At 34.5% G+C, this 14,728-nt stretch overlaps 4 protein-coding genes, 2 long non-coding RNA genes, 1 other non-coding gene and 1 pseudogene across 7 annotated transcripts in view; 4 read left to right on the forward strand and 4 right to left on the reverse strand.

Moving 5' to 3' along the window:
• LOC9311473 (putative defensin-like protein 29) overlaps positions 1-6,090 on the reverse strand; it is a 26,443-nt gene extending 20,353 nt beyond the window's left edge. Inside the window, exon 1 of the mRNA XM_002877027.2 lies at positions 5,910-6,090. Within this exon, the coding sequence (XP_002877073.2) occupies positions 5,910-5,973 (64 nt within the window). The 5' untranslated portion in view covers positions 5,974-6,090. The remainder of the gene's footprint in view (positions 1-5,909) is intronic.
• On the reverse strand, positions 538-1,057 carry LOC110228694. Its single transcript, XR_002332162.1, has 3 exons — positions 953-1,057; positions 777-842; positions 538-596 (listed from the first exon to the last, which is right to left on the reverse strand). It is a non-coding gene; the product is annotated as an uncharacterized LOC110228694 (long non-coding RNA).
• Positions 1,171-3,658, reverse strand: LOC9313144 (annotated as a pseudogene).
• LOC9313145 lies at positions 4,378-5,013 on the reverse strand. Its single transcript, XR_002332161.1, has 3 exons — positions 4,923-5,013; positions 4,594-4,696; positions 4,378-4,500 (listed from the first exon to the last, which is right to left on the reverse strand). It is a non-coding gene; the product is annotated as an uncharacterized LOC9313145 (long non-coding RNA).
• Positions 6,091-8,321: 2,231 nt separating the features above from the next.
• Positions 8,322-9,046, forward strand: LOC9313146 (50S ribosomal protein L12-2, chloroplastic). Its single transcript, XM_002875359.2, has one exon. It carries the CDS (start codon positions 8,322-8,324, stop codon positions 8,892-8,894), a length of 573 nt encoding a protein of 190 aa, XP_002875405.1. The 3' UTR covers positions 8,895-9,046.
• Positions 9,047-10,598: 1,552 nt separating this feature from the next.
• TRNAP-UGG lies at positions 10,599-10,670 on the forward strand. The gene has a single exon. It is a non-coding gene; the product is annotated as a tRNA-Pro (tRNA).
• Positions 10,671-10,748: 78 nt separating this feature from the next.
• Positions 10,749-11,568, forward strand: LOC9311474 (50S ribosomal protein L12-3, chloroplastic). The gene has a single exon (XM_002875360.2). The coding sequence runs from the start codon at positions 10,851-10,853 to the stop codon at positions 11,409-11,411; it is 561 nt and encodes a 186-aa protein (XP_002875406.1). The 5' UTR covers positions 10,749-10,850; the 3' UTR covers positions 11,412-11,568.
• A 183-nt stretch (positions 11,569-11,751) lies between these two features.
• Positions 11,752-14,203, forward strand: LOC9311475 (serine/threonine-protein kinase ATM). Its single transcript, XM_002875361.2, has 2 exons — positions 11,752-11,883; positions 12,042-14,203. Exon 2 carries the CDS (start codon positions 12,068-12,070, stop codon positions 14,051-14,053), a length of 1,986 nt encoding a protein of 661 aa, XP_002875407.1. The 5' UTR covers positions 11,752-11,883; positions 12,042-12,067; the 3' UTR covers positions 14,054-14,203.
• The last annotated feature ends 525 nt before the right edge of the window (positions 14,204-14,728 follow it).

Here is a 14,728-nt window from a genome sequence, read left to right on the forward strand (position 1 = left end):
GATATATATATATATATATATCTTATGTAGTGTGTTTCTTTCACTTCAGCATGACTTTCATTAGTCTCTGGTGACGGCTGAAACGACTCGTCTCGAGCTTCTGCCGTCGTCTTTTATTCAAATTGTTTATTTTACTAAGTACAAAAATCGACTTGGCTTCCACTGTTGAGTTAATCAGAGTCACGCCCTATTTATAAATTAGTCTCCCATCTTCCACTATTATTTATATGCTTCTCTCTCCATCTGCGTGTTTCAAAGAAACACAGAGGTTATTGAGTATTCAAGAGTTATAGCTAATCATTATGGTCGAGTCAAATCAGATAAAAAGCTCACCAGTCCCAAGCATCTAATGCATTATTTTTGCAGAACACTTCTCGGGTGTTTCTCAAGATTTACATCTTTGTCGTCTCCTATATCCAACATTTAGTTTCAAATCAGTGAAAACAGAGTTTAGAACACATTCAAGATAGGAGGATCTAAAGATGGATATTGGATCTAAGTCCGTACCGGTAAAAGAATGGATGTGAGCTCTTGCTCGCTGACCAGACATCATAATAGAAGTGCAAGTTGTGGCCATAACGATGATGTGGGTCAATCTGTAATTTCAAGAGAGGGGTCATTATATTAGATGGTCATTAGATTATAATAGATCAACGAAACCAAAAGGAACTAATAACTCTTGATCTTGTGTTTTGCTACTAAACACATAGATTTGTTTCTTCACATGTACTTAGCTTGTCTTTGATAAAAAGTTACAAAAAGATATGGGGACTTACAACTTCAAGCCAATGCTAAAGAGCTAATTTTTGAGTCTTTTCATCTTTAGATAAGCCTTTCCCAACCTAAAGAGTGAGATTCACGTTGGTTTTTCATAATAAAGAGAGATATAGATATACTAACAACACCTTGAGTTATAAGTAAACAGAGATAAAATGATGTCAGACGTTAGCACCTCGTTTTCTAGCTCGCGCCCATTTCGAAACATCGCCTCATGTTTCTCTTCTTATAAAAAAAAAAAGAACATAGCTCAAATCCAGAGCATTACCCTCTAGAGTCTTCCACCTACAACATTTCAAGCAATACCAATTAGGGTTAGCCTAAACATCTTTAAAAGAAATTAAAAAGAAGAAGATGGATCAAGTAACTCACCAGAGCTCCTCAACAACGATGGCACAATCTGCAAAAATTCCTTCTGGTCATGTAACTCTTGTACACCGTTGTAACGTAGTTGTAGCTGCATCAAGTTCGGTGAGATCTCTTACTATCCATAAATATAAAAAAATAATGGATCCACCGATAATGTAAAAGAAGATACTTTATTGATGCATACGATATTAGATCTCTTAGGGTATTGATAAAATAAAGAAAAAGAAGGAGGAACAACTTTTCAATAAATTAATCTGGCACTAACGAATCCGTATATTGCACGATCAAAAGCAATCTCAAAATATTTTAAACCTAATAAAAATTGCGTAACCTAAAAACAATTCACTCAACTTTTTGTTTCAAGAAAGCAAATATCCTAAAAAAAATATCTATATTTTTCGTATGAACCCATCCCTGGATGTAACCGAATCATAAATATGAAAGACAAAATGAAAATATTATTTTAAATATACGAAATCACAAATTATTTAAAACAAAACAAAAAGAACCAAAATCTCAAATATCAAACAACTTAATCAACTGATCATTCACAACCAGAGAAATCAATGTAAAAGTAGAAATACACCAATATGAAAACACAACCACCAATAAAAAACAATGATACCTCTACAATCTCAACTTTGAACTCGTCTTGGATAGCCGCTCATAGAGAAAAAGGATCAAACAAACCCTAATATTTTTGGAGAATTTATGCTTGACTAAAAAAAGAGAAATACCACGTTTACAAACTCTAAAACGTGGAAACATTGGAACCTTAATCTAAATTATAAATCCATAATGAAAACAAATTATATATAAAAGATCGAATATTACCTATCCACCGGTTCATAAAAGATCGAGTATTACCTATCTATATATATATATATATATATATAAAACTTAAAAGAAGGAAAACACTGGAATGTTTAAAATATTCTCATCTCTAATACATACAAAGTAGTATTAATAACAATGTACAAATGATATTAAGTATGATTATGCAAAGAATAATCATTTTCCAAGAGCATGACCAATAATACTTTAAGATGAAAAAAAAAACAGAGCAGAGTTGAGATGTAATACATACCGAAACTCCATTTGAGTTAACCTAGGGAGAAGAAGAAGAAGTCGTAGTTATTGAGATGTAATACATAGCAACATCCCTCTTAAATGGAAGATCAGGTAATGGTAACTCAAAATTCAAGACTTGTATCGCTTGTTTTATCGAAGGTCTCGAGCTTTTTTATCAGGATGAGCACACCACAACCCTAAAACCAGAAGACACTCAGCTTCTTTATTATCGAATTCATTACCCTATTTCTCATCAACAGACGAAGTCATCACTTCTTGTTTTCCATAAAGTTTCCAAACTTTCTCCACAAGACTCTTCTCATTACTCTCTGAATCACTGTTATCTTCTTGCGTTCGTTCCAGCGATTTTCTCCCTGTGACAATCTCTAGTAAAACAATTCCAAAGCTATATATATCAGACTCTTTACTCCCACTTCCTTTCGTTACATATTCATGTGCCATGTACCCAAAAGTTCCAGCCAATCCTGTTGTATGGGAACCATGTTCATGGTTCATAACCCGAGCCAAACCGAAATCACCTAACTTTACATTGAAATCACTGTCAAGCATTATATTGCTTGCTTTGATGTCTCTGTGCAGTACACATTGATCCCATTCTTCATGAAGATAAAGCAGAGCAGAGGCTAAACCAAGAGCTATCTTGTACCTTATGTCCCAAGAAAGTAAATGGGGTCTTTTGCCAAAGAGGTGGGAGTTCAAGCTACCATTTAGCACTAACTCATATATCAGCAAGAACTCGTTTTTTTCATTACACCAACCAATGAGTTGCACCATGTTTCGATGTCTCAGTTTGCTGATGATCTTAACTTCATATAAAACTCTTTCTTTCGCTGCCTTGAATCACCGGATAATTTCTTCACCGCAACCATTGTATTGATTTCTTTCAAATTTCCTTCATAAACCGCTCCAAATCCTCCTTCACCTAGCTCTCTATGGCTTGAGAATCTGTTGGTTGCTCACACAAGATCTTTATAAGAAAACTTTCTTGGTCCTGCTTCCCTTTCAAGATCTTCGTTTATCGATATCATGTTTGCTATATCTCTGTCCTTCTTTTTTCTTTGCTTCCGTGACCAAACCACCACGATCGTGTGGACCAAAACTATCAGTAAAACAAACCCGGAAACCGAAATGCCAACTACCAATCCTATCTTGCTATCGGCTTTCTCGATATCCAAATTTGAACTGAGCTCCCATGATAAAAGTCTATGTTCCTCTGTGTTTGTTCCAGCAGCAGCTATAAACCCGAACATTACTTCTGATGGTTTGCGAGGTCGATGATGTAAGAAAGGCTTGAACTCTCCTTAGGATCAGAGGTTGTTAGCTCATAAGCCCAAGTCACACTTAAATTCTTAGTCACAAAATCATAAGAGATCTTTGCATGACCAATATCTTGGCTGTGTTAGCTTGCATTCCAACGTTTTCAACATCGATGTGTTCTTTCCACACATCCAACCTGCAAACAAACGTAAAAATAATTAATATTTCAATTTGAAGAAATCAGAATCTATAAAAAATTAAATCATGAAATCAGTGTCATCTCAACATGAAGAAAACAATCATAATCATTCCATAGTAAATTCGATTCATTAGAACCAAAACAATACAAAATATATATATTATCAAAACTATATATTTAGGTTAACGAATATGAGTTTTAATGGTGTGGCCGAAGCTCTATATTTATACCTTAATATCTAGGGCAAACCGTCATAATTATTTCTTAAATTTTAATTTTTAAAAATTAGAAATTTTCTTGATAAAAATATCCGTAATATATTTAGAATTTACCTTACTATTTAAAAAAAGAAAAAGAAAACGAAAATTCCGTATTCTAAATCAAAATTGAAACAATCAAACCCTAAAGTTTTCTCTCACGATTACAAAATTTTTTTAAAGCGATAGAATTGCTTAAAAGCCCAATATCTATTTAACAGTTTCATCACGATAGACATACCTATGCAATCTCGACCGATCTCGTTTTAGAGAACTCTGTTTTTCTCGAGATTCAAAAGAGACCCAGTATATTTTAGAAAGTAAATTAATTAATGTTAGTTTCAAAAAAACAAAAAGAAAATCATATAAATAATTCATAATAAAATACAAATATATATAGTTAGATTAGAGATTACCTTCTCGTAATCATCTAATCCCACACATTCCCTTTCTCTTTCCTTAACAGTTTCCCATATCAAAGACTCAATATGCCTCTCTAGCTCATCAATCTTCCCGTTCCCATGCTTCTTAGTCCCGAACACAACATATCTTGCAACCACAATTTTCAACAACATTACATTATATATGTTCATTCACTTAACTTGATATATTATATAGAGAAATTATTTTGAATCCACTTACGTGAAGCCATTGAGGTGAAGAGGATGTTGTTGTGAGTGATGGCCTTTTGAAGACATCTAAGCTTAGGTGTAATTCACCCCCGTCGAGTACGTGTACACTATCCCTAAACATCATTTTTTCCAATAAAATTATTCATACAAAATAAATATATAATAAATTCTCAAAGCGAACTTAGAAAAACGGTGAGAACCAAAAAAAAAATCTTAGTTTCTCTCAGTCAGCACAATTGATCATAAATTATTAACGATCCACGAGTGATCATAATCCAAACTATGTACATAACAGAAAGAAACACAAACATTTAAATAGGTAAATAGATGTAAAAATACCTTTCCAAACCTCGTTCTGTTATCATCAACACCACTTTCGTCCAAAAGCTTTGTCGATAGAACCTCCCACGCTCTACAAAACTGAAACACATACCAAAAGAATCAAATCAGCAAAACAATAAATTAACAAACTAATGTAAAAAATAAAACAAACAGCAAACAATATGCACACGACCTCTAAAGGTAAATGAAAACAATATATGCATGACAAACAATTTGATTTATCAAAATCGTAGCTGTATAAAAAAACCATAATGGTGAAAACTATCTAATGGGCACAGAAAAAATAATACCTAATTCTCTGGCCGATCAACAATATATATAGCTTTAAGATTAGGGCAAACATCAATTATTATCTTAAGAAATTTAACTTTTTAATTAGAAACAAAATCAGAAAACTAACAAAAACGAATATTAACTACTAAGATATAGAATTATCTAAAAAATTAACAAATAAATTTAAGCTAAGATTCCATAATCATTAAAGTCGAGACATTATGACATCCGTATCCCCAACGATTACACTATAAAATAAAAAAATTTAAGGGTGATTAAGACTAATCATCTCAAAACACGATTAGACTTATATACCCTTAACAATTAAGAACAAAAAATTTCGAAATTGAGGGTGTTTGAGACATTATTATAGAGATCAACACACGATTAGACTTATATACCCCTAATTACGAAGAAGAAGAAATTTCGAGAAGAATAATTCATTAAGGGTGTTTAGGACAAATCATTCCAACTTTTAATCACAGGCCTCCAATGCCCTAACTTTCAATATGGTGCGTTTCTACTTCTCAAATAATTATTGTAGAGAAGATGGAGATATGATACAATATCTGATATAAAATAAATATTTGGTTTGCTAGTTAGTGTTAAGTATTAACTCATGAATCTTGCTATTTTGGTTATACTTCAATATATACGAATAAATTGACATATAATTAAACAGAAAAAATATAAACGTTTTTTTTGGCATACTTGGGGCGAGAAGAACAACCATGCATAAGAACACGAGGAAAACGTATTTGCCTGATGAAACCATTTTTTTGTTTTGTATTGTTTATTTTTTCAATATTTGCTAATGGAACTGAATAGTACTCAAAGCCCTTATTAATATATATAGAGAAATATGATGGGTTTTCTCTTTTGTAAATAAAGTTGGATTCTTTTCTACTTTAATCTAGAATATATTACTTCATTACATTATGGCTTAATTTTACATATATGAAAGTCTTAATGATCATGATATGGAATATGGTGGATTTAATTAGTGATGATTATAGGATTTAGATTCATTTTTCTATTAGTTTATTGTCTTTATAATAACTTTTTTTTTGGTATTTAATCTTTAAGACTGAAGCAAAAATATTATAATGTCCTTGGCATAACTTTGATTAATAAACTGAAATTGAATGTTGTTGGATTTGTATCTGAAACTTGTCTCTTCCATGATATCGAAATCAGATCCGCCTTATTCATCCATAGATAATTGTTTGTTGTAACTATATCTTCATCACCAAAATGCCTCTATGTACATCTTTTCCAAAGCACATATATCTGCTTGTGTCAAGAATCTGCGTAACGCCCCAACACTAGATCGAAGATTTTGACACCTTGAATTCGCCATCTTTTCCACTATGACGAATCATTTGGCTTCAGCGGTTTGATTGACCATCGGAAATTGCGAGATTGGTTGAGAAAACAACAGATCCCGACCTATCTATTTATAAATGTAGATATGCATTAGCAAAAAAACCGAAACAGAAGAACCAAATCGAAAAAGGGGTTACGGTTAAGTTATGGATACCACTAAGTATCTGAATGGATCTCAGTCACACTATCCATTGGATATTAGATAATAATAGAACAAACTGATATCCATTGGTACCCGAATGAAATAGAAAATGTTTGGTTAACCTCCTACAAGTCTACATCTAAGCCCAATATATTTTGTCCCAATCCCTAATCCAATAGATTTTTATTAATATATCATATTAGTTATATAATAATATATGTTTTCTTTTTAATAAATTTGCCTGATTTTTTTCTTGTTTAATTGAAATATATATTTTTAATTATATAAAATGTATAATTTTCTTATTCTTATCTTTTGACATTTTTAAATTGTTTATAGAAATATTAGTTATTTATAATTATCCTTATAATTATCTTTTACATTTTTAAAATTATTTAAATTTATAATTACTTACAATTATCTTTTTTTTTTTTTTTTAAATGAAATTTTTGTTTTACACATGTCAAAATCTAAGATCAATAGATTTGCCAAGTGTCATGATTCTATGAGTTACTAACTTTGAAAACCATACTTTATATAATAAGATATATGATTTTGAAATAAACTGAGATAATTATGAAAATTGTCTCTTCATGAACAAAGTCAAAGTCTATGAAAATTTTGTCTACAAATCATAAATCGAATTTAGATTGCAAATATCCGAAGTCAACCATTAATAAAGGAAGATATATAGCGTTAATTTCAGGATATTTTGAGGAATTTCAGAGCGACAAGGAATAATTCACAAGCTTCCCTTTATCTTTTAATCTCTCGTTGTGCAAATGTTAAAGCGGATTATTTGGCACGAAAAGTTCGTACCGAACCGCATCATATCACATATGTAAACAACATTTCTGAGGAATGAGTCATTTGAGCTTTAATTAAAAGTTGTTGACAAAAAAAAAATATGGTTAATTTCCTCATCACATATCTAGATGCTGAAATCAACATTAGTATCCTAAGTTCTCCTCACGAAGAAGAAAACACAATTTGGAAAAAAACAAAAAAAAAACAATCTCACTCTCAGTTTTCTTTTAGAGCCTTACTTTTCCTCTTTTCATTAAACACTTGTTACCAACCATAACCGCTTGTTTTACTTCAAGTGCCTTCTCCACCAATAGAATCAATCGTTTTCTCATTGTTGCTTTAACCTATGTTAAACGATGTTAATGTCCGGGCCGTTTACTACAAATGGAGTTAAAAGCCATGTACCTTAGATATAGAACTGATTTTATTAAGAGAAGAGTGAAACAGAGAAACAAAGAGACAAGCAATTCTTGAGACACAAGGATTCCCTACGAGGGCTCTAAACCATTGTCAAATGGCTGTCCAAAGAAAATAAATTCTCACATCTAACTTCATTGCCTTCTCTAACACAAACCCTAATATTAAAAAGGAAACAAATCAAACGATTTTAGAAAGTAGAAATTATTAAAAAAAACCTATCAACCACAGTTTCATCAAGGCATAAAGTTAGGGTTTTGTATCTTTATATAAAAAAAAAAGTTAAGGTTTTTCTTATTTTTCTTCTTCTCTCGTGCAGCCCAAGGAACACACACAGAGACACACAAAAAAAAATCCAAAGAAGAAGTAAAATGGCAGCTACGACTCTTTCCATCGCAACCACGATCCGTTCTTCCGGTCTAGCTTCTACACATCACTTCCCTTCTCGACCCGTCGCTATAGAATTTCCGTTTAGCTTTGGTGTTTCTTCTTCTTCTTCCACGCTCAGCCACCGTGCAATCTACCTCCATCCTATATCCGCAGTCAAAGCTCCGAAGAAAATAAAGAAAATTGGATCTGAAATCTCGTCTCTGACCCTTGAAGAAGCCCGCATCCTCGTCGACTATGTCCAGGACAAATTCGGTGTTTCAATACTCTTTTCAGCACCTGCTGCAGCGGCTTTCCCTCCTCCCCCAGACAATGGTGGTGCGGCGGCTGCTGTGGAGAGGCAGACCAAATTCGATGTGGTTATCAATGACGTTCTAATTGGTAATCGTATTGCCGTGATCAAAGCGATTAGGGCTATGACTAGCTTGTGCTTGAATGAATCGAAAGAGCTCACAGAAGGGTTTCCGAAAAAGTTTAAAGAAGGCGTGACGAAAGATGAAGCAGAAGAAGCCAAGAAACAGCTCGAAGAAGCTGGCGCCAAGGTTTCCATTGTTTAAGTTTTAACAAAACAATCGGAGTTCTTAAAATATATATGAAGTGTTTTTTTTTCATAGGTCTTTTATTTGTTTCATGAGACACACATAAGTGCTTATTTCATTTCTCGTGTTTGTGTTATTATAAAGAATTCGTTGATCGAAGGAAAAAAGAATCCTCCGATGCTTTTTACGAATTATTTTTAGCTGTTCATCGGCAGAGACTGATGTCTCATGTCTGTTTTCTTTTGATAACTCATCCGATGTGTTTTGTGGTATCATCCACTTGTTAACACAAGATAGATCCTTTAGGTCTAACGGCTTACACCGCCAATCCACCGGAGACTTATCCGAATTTTCCTGAGTATAGGGTAATAAGATTTCTCGATTACTATGGCCTTGCTATTTCCCAAGTATCATGTCCATGGCATGTGATGTTCAATGAGTCTAATTTGTCCAAGCTGTTGGATAATATTGATATGAGATTTTCTAGTAAAAAAGTCTAATGATGATTATTTTTGATGTTTGTTAAATCTGATTTATATTCTTCTCTCTAAATAGGTTCCTTTATGTCATACTCCTGAATCTGACTACGGTATTGCAGTCTCTGAGGAATCTGAGTAAGCAGCATATGTATGAAGAACATATCGTGATTCCGCTCACAGTTTGGATGATAGCGCTCAGGTTTGTGTGATTGTGATCCCTTAGGGCCAAAAGAGTGTTGGAAATTTGTGTGATCTGTATTCTAATTTGTTCGACTGTAAAAATGTGGACATGCCTCTTTAGGTAATTCCGAAGATAATCATTTATACGTAGGCTTGCAAGCATGGGGGCATAACTTGTTACCAGTAGTCGGTAGCAACCCGCTTCTAAGGCATCTCATCCTGAACTTGGTTGAGAAGTGAGTCCAAGATTTTTTCTTGTGATCTCCTTTGGTATAATTATAAACAAAATCATCTTCCATTTTTTTCATGCAATTTTTCTTATCAGAATTTTGGCGCAGCCAGATGCTCAGGCCAAGACATGTAACAGCTGACCACGCAAGATCCACATAACAAGTGTACATCTCTTTACTAAATGCTAAAGTGCCCATGTCAATGTTTCACAAGACCGTCGAAGTCGATGTGAAAACACCAACAACGAAGATCACATGTGTTCTAAAAATAGTAAAAGTCAAGTGCATCAACATTGGTGTAAAGAGGCTACCAACGTGAAGATTATATATTTACATTGGTATACAATTATATTATATGGTTCTTTAGAATTGAAGAATGTTTTATCACAAACTTTTAAGCCAGTTCTTAATTCAGATTGTTCAAAGTTAAATGTTGATAGTAGGCCTAATTGGCAATTGCTTTACAGTCTTTACAAAGCAAAAAAATTTCTAAAGATTTGAAATACATCCAATCAAGCTTTAGAAGCTTTGGCTTTCCTTTTTTTTCTCACAGCCAAAATATTTCCTTAATTCACTTTTTTGGCTATAGAAAGCTTTTTTTCCTTCAACTTTCCAAAATTTTAAATTCTACAGCCATAAAATCTATAGCCACAGCAAATAAACCTACAGTCATATTTCTACAGCAAAAAATGTAAAGCTACAGCTGTTACCAATCAGGCCCAGTATCTATCTTTTAAAGCCCTTTCTAACATGTTATTGTTTAGTTTTATATATTGTTAGATTATGTCATTTGATTAATAATACTATCTGAAACTTTTCGTATAATACCGAAAGGGCGTTTGGTCTAGTGGTATGATTCTCGCTTTGGGTGCGAGAGGTCCCGAGTTCGATTCTCGGAACGCCCCTTTTTACATTTTCAACATCTCAAATCGTATACACGCGCATGATAGCAAAGCCTACGCATTACTTGAAATGACCAAAACACCCCTTATCTTTTGTTTTTTTATCCTCAGCTTCTACAAACACACTCACAGAGACACACAAAACAAATCCCAAAGATTCAGAAAGAAGAGAGTGAAACAACAATGGCGTCGACGACTCTCTCAATCGCAACAACAATCCGTTCCTCTTCTCCTCTCACTTCCGCTACCACCCATCACTTCCCTTCCAAACCTACCGCAATCGAATTCCCATTTCGTCTCAGTTCTTCTAGCCACCGTGCAATCAACCTCCGTCCAATCGCCGCCGTCGAAGCTCCGGAGAAAATCGAGAAAATCGGATCCGAAATCTCATCCCTTACCCTCGAAGAGGCTCGTATCCTCGTCGACTATCTCCAAGACAAGTTCGGTGTCTCCCCACTCTCTTTAGCCCCTGCTGCAGCGGCTGTTGCAGCTCCGTCAGACGGTGGCGCGGCGGCTGTAGTGGAGGAACAGACCGAATTCGATGTGGTTATCAATGAAGTTCCGAGTAGTTCGCGTATTGCAGTGATTAAAGCTGTTAGGGCTTTGACTAGCTTGGCGTTGAAGGAAGCTAAGGAGCTAATTGAAGGATTACCAAAGAAGTTTAAAGAAGGTGTGACTAAAGATGAAGCTGAAGAAGCTAAGAAGACCCTTGAAGAAGCTGGTGCTAAAGTCTCCATTGCTTAAGTTTCTTCAACAATCGGAAAAAATGTGATCTTTTTCGGAATTTATGAATCTTTTTGTGTTGTTTAGTATAGTTTGTGTTTGAAATTGTTGATTCAGCTTTGAGAAATTGTTGTACTTTGAATCAATTTGGTTTCGTATTTACGGATTTTGTCTTCAACAAGTTCTTCGTTTAGATGCACATAACGTGTTTGTTGAAATGCCTAGCTCAAAAAGATTAAAGGATTATGGTTAAAGATTGTGTTTTTTTGCATAAAAATCTGATTTTTTTTAATAAAGTTGCTTTATCTATAAAACATGAGTTTAATATTTTGTTAATAAACGTATGATATAAGCAAATCTAAAGCATTAATCACACAAGTCTAAACCTTTTTCTTCTCGTTTTTATATTCTCTCGAGGAAAAAAACGAAAACTTTACGCCGCAGGAAACGAGGAAGAAGGTGGTTTCTAGATTCGCTGCTTCTTCTTCGTCAGGTGATTTTGATTTTCTTATTCTTCGAAAGATGTAAACTTTACCTGAAAATAAAAACCCTTTTTTTTTCTTTCAATTGGTCGTCGCGAGTACCAAGGTTCTTCTGTTTGTCGTAGGTTTATGTTTGGTTTCTAATCATTGTCGTTGTCTGAATATGTAGAGAATCAAGAAGAATCTTTTGGGTCTATGGGGAATATTCTACCGACTGGTTCTAGGGTTTCTGAGAATGATGGTTCTGATGATGACCAATTGAAGGAAAACGATGTTAAGATGGAGAATGTTAACGAAGACGACTCTGAACAAATTGAAGATTATGTGATGAGTGAGGTTTCGTCATTGAGAGATAATTTTGAAGAACAAGAGGAATTAGAAAATGGGTTTCATGTTGGTGATTTTGTTTGGGGAAAAGAAGTTAATAGTCAACAATGGTGGCCAGGTCAGATTTATGATTCTTTAGATGCTTCAGACTTGGCTTTGAAGACAATGCAAAAGGGTAAATTACTTGTGGCTTATTTTGGAGATGGGAAGTTTTGTTGGTGTAATCCATTGGAATTGAAACCGTTTCTTGAGAATTTTAAAGAGTTTTCGAAGATGAGTGAATCTAAAAGGTTTCTTAGTGCTGTGGAAGAAGCTGTGAGAGAGATTGGTGAACATGTTGAGCAATTTTTGGTTTGTGATGACGCGGCTTTGGTTAGTTCTGTAGCTTTGAATTCGGGGATTAAGGAAGGTGTTGTTGTGCCTGATGTTAGAAGAGAGATTATATCGTCTTTGGTTCTTGAAAATCCTGGAGTTGTTCTTGAAGATGTTAAAAGACTTGCGAAGACAGTTAGTTTTAGTGATTTGCTAGAGATTGAGGTTTTGAAGAGGAAGATATCTGCGTTTTATCGGTGTAAAGGAAGGTTTGATTTAGCTAAGTTTGATGAACATCAATATATTATTGGACTTGAACACAAAGAGGATGAATCTTGTCAGAGATCATTGAGAAAGTGTACAGGGTTTGCTATGAAAAAGAGGAAATGTGGTGATGTGGCAACCACTGGTTCTACTACTTTGAGGAGGAGAAGACTGAGTGAAGTATCGAAGATTGAACACGCTGAGGAAGAAATTAGTAACGGGAAGAGTTTGTCGTCGAGGAAGAGGAAGAGCAAAATGGGTTTGGATGAGAATGATGATGATGGGATTGAGAAAAGAGAAGAGTCAAATGACTCAAACCATTTAGAAGAGAGTGAGAAAAAAGATGGTTCAGATATCGAAATTGATGTTGATTTAGCAACTCCATTGGCTTCAATCTGCAAAAGGCTCAAGGTTGATGTTACTTCAAGTGTTAAAAGGAGCAATGGAAATGGCGAGACGATATTGCAGACAGGTAAAAGAGAGAGGAAGAAAAGTAAGTATCTTTCGCCTGAATACATGACAGATTTTAGTTGCAGAGCGAGAAAGAGCAAAATAGAATCTGCTGAATCAAGTCAGATCCGAGTAGCAGAGCGAATAACGACTGAAAAAGCTATCGATTTTGTGAAACTGGGAGTTACATCAGAGGAAATGCTGGATCTAATCCGTGCAGCGGCTCTCAATGCACAATATCCAAAAGACTATAATACCTCATGTGACATGGTAAGAGAGTTTGTGTCCACTTATCGAAGCTTCAATAACAAGAGAAACATTTCAGATGTAGAGAAGCAGCCCGAAGTAGTGGATGAGAAAGAGCAAACCAGAAATGAACCGAATGAGAAGCAATTTTCAGGTGTTGAGCTATATATCAAGACTGGTTTTGGTTCTACTCTGCCTTCAAAAGATGATTTGATTAAAATATACGAAAAGTTTGGAGCTTTGGACAAAGAGAGAAGCTATATCTTCGACAACAACTCATGCGCACGCGTTGCCTTCTTCAATGCATCTGATGGAGAACAAGCATTTAACAAGTCGTTAGAGAAATGCCCATTTGCTACTACTTCCACAGTAACATTCAAGCTCAAGTATCCATCTTCTGCTTCACCTGAAAATCTTAATGGGAAGACGGAAATCGAGTGTTTGAAAGAGAAGCTTGAGGAGATAAAATCATTGCTGGAACAATCAGAGGGAAAGATTACAGAAGAATTGAAGATGAAACTTGAAGATAAGTCAAGAAACTTGCTTGACAAGGTAAGGAAGATGATTATTGGTTCTTCGTAGTTAGGATTGTTTTAAATATTAGTTCATGGATGACTTCTCTTAGGAGACAAAAATGTGTCAAAGCCTGAATGAGACTGTTTTATGCAGAACAAAAGAAAAAAAAAAATATACCTTTGGTAATTTCAAGGCCCAATGGGCCTTTGATCTGAATCTTTATGAATTTTTTTTTTGTCGGCGGGCATTTAACCTAAAGAGGGTAAGCCGCTTATGGATTCCGAGGGCTACACTTTAATGGGCCTTCAATAAGCCCATTAAATATCTATAAATATAGTCAATGATTCTTCGTCTTTTTCATCAGTAACTGAAACAAAAACCCTAATTATTCTTATGAATCTTTCTCCGCCGCTTCTCTGTTTTTAGCTAATTAGATTTCGCTTTAGGATCTCTGTTTTATGTGTTGTTGAAGTTTGAAAGTGTTGGCTTTTTATTGGCGATGATGATCAATGCTTAATTTCTGACACCTCTTGTATGAGAAGAGATTGATAACCTCTTCTTTGAGCGCATTATGCAATACTCTGAGCCTACCAATGTTTTTTTTTAGAAGACCAATTTTTGGATCTGAATTTGTGAGTGTGATGATTGTAAATGTAATTCCTCGTACTGAAAGCTATTGGCTTGATAGACTCACATTACACCCATAGAATATGAGCACTCACTCTTCAAAATCCATTTTTT

This window comes from Arabidopsis lyrata (genome assembly GCF_000004255.2).
Source record: "Arabidopsis lyrata subsp. lyrata unplaced genomic scaffold ARALYscaffold_5, whole genome shotgun sequence".
NCBI lineage: Eukaryota > Viridiplantae > Streptophyta > Magnoliopsida > Brassicales > Brassicaceae > Arabidopsis > Arabidopsis lyrata.

Coding starts and splice junctions, on each gene's coding strand:
- LOC9313146 (XM_002875359.2), top strand. CDS start 8,322: ATGGCAGCTACGACTCTTTCCATCGCAACCACGATCCGTTCTTCCGGT.
- LOC9311474 (XM_002875360.2), top strand. CDS start 10,851: ATGGCGTCGACGACTCTCTCAATCGCAACAACAATCCGTTCCTCTTCT.
- LOC9311475 (XM_002875361.2), top strand. CDS start 12,068: ATGGGGAATATTCTACCGACTGGTTCTAGGGTTTCTGAGAATGATGGT.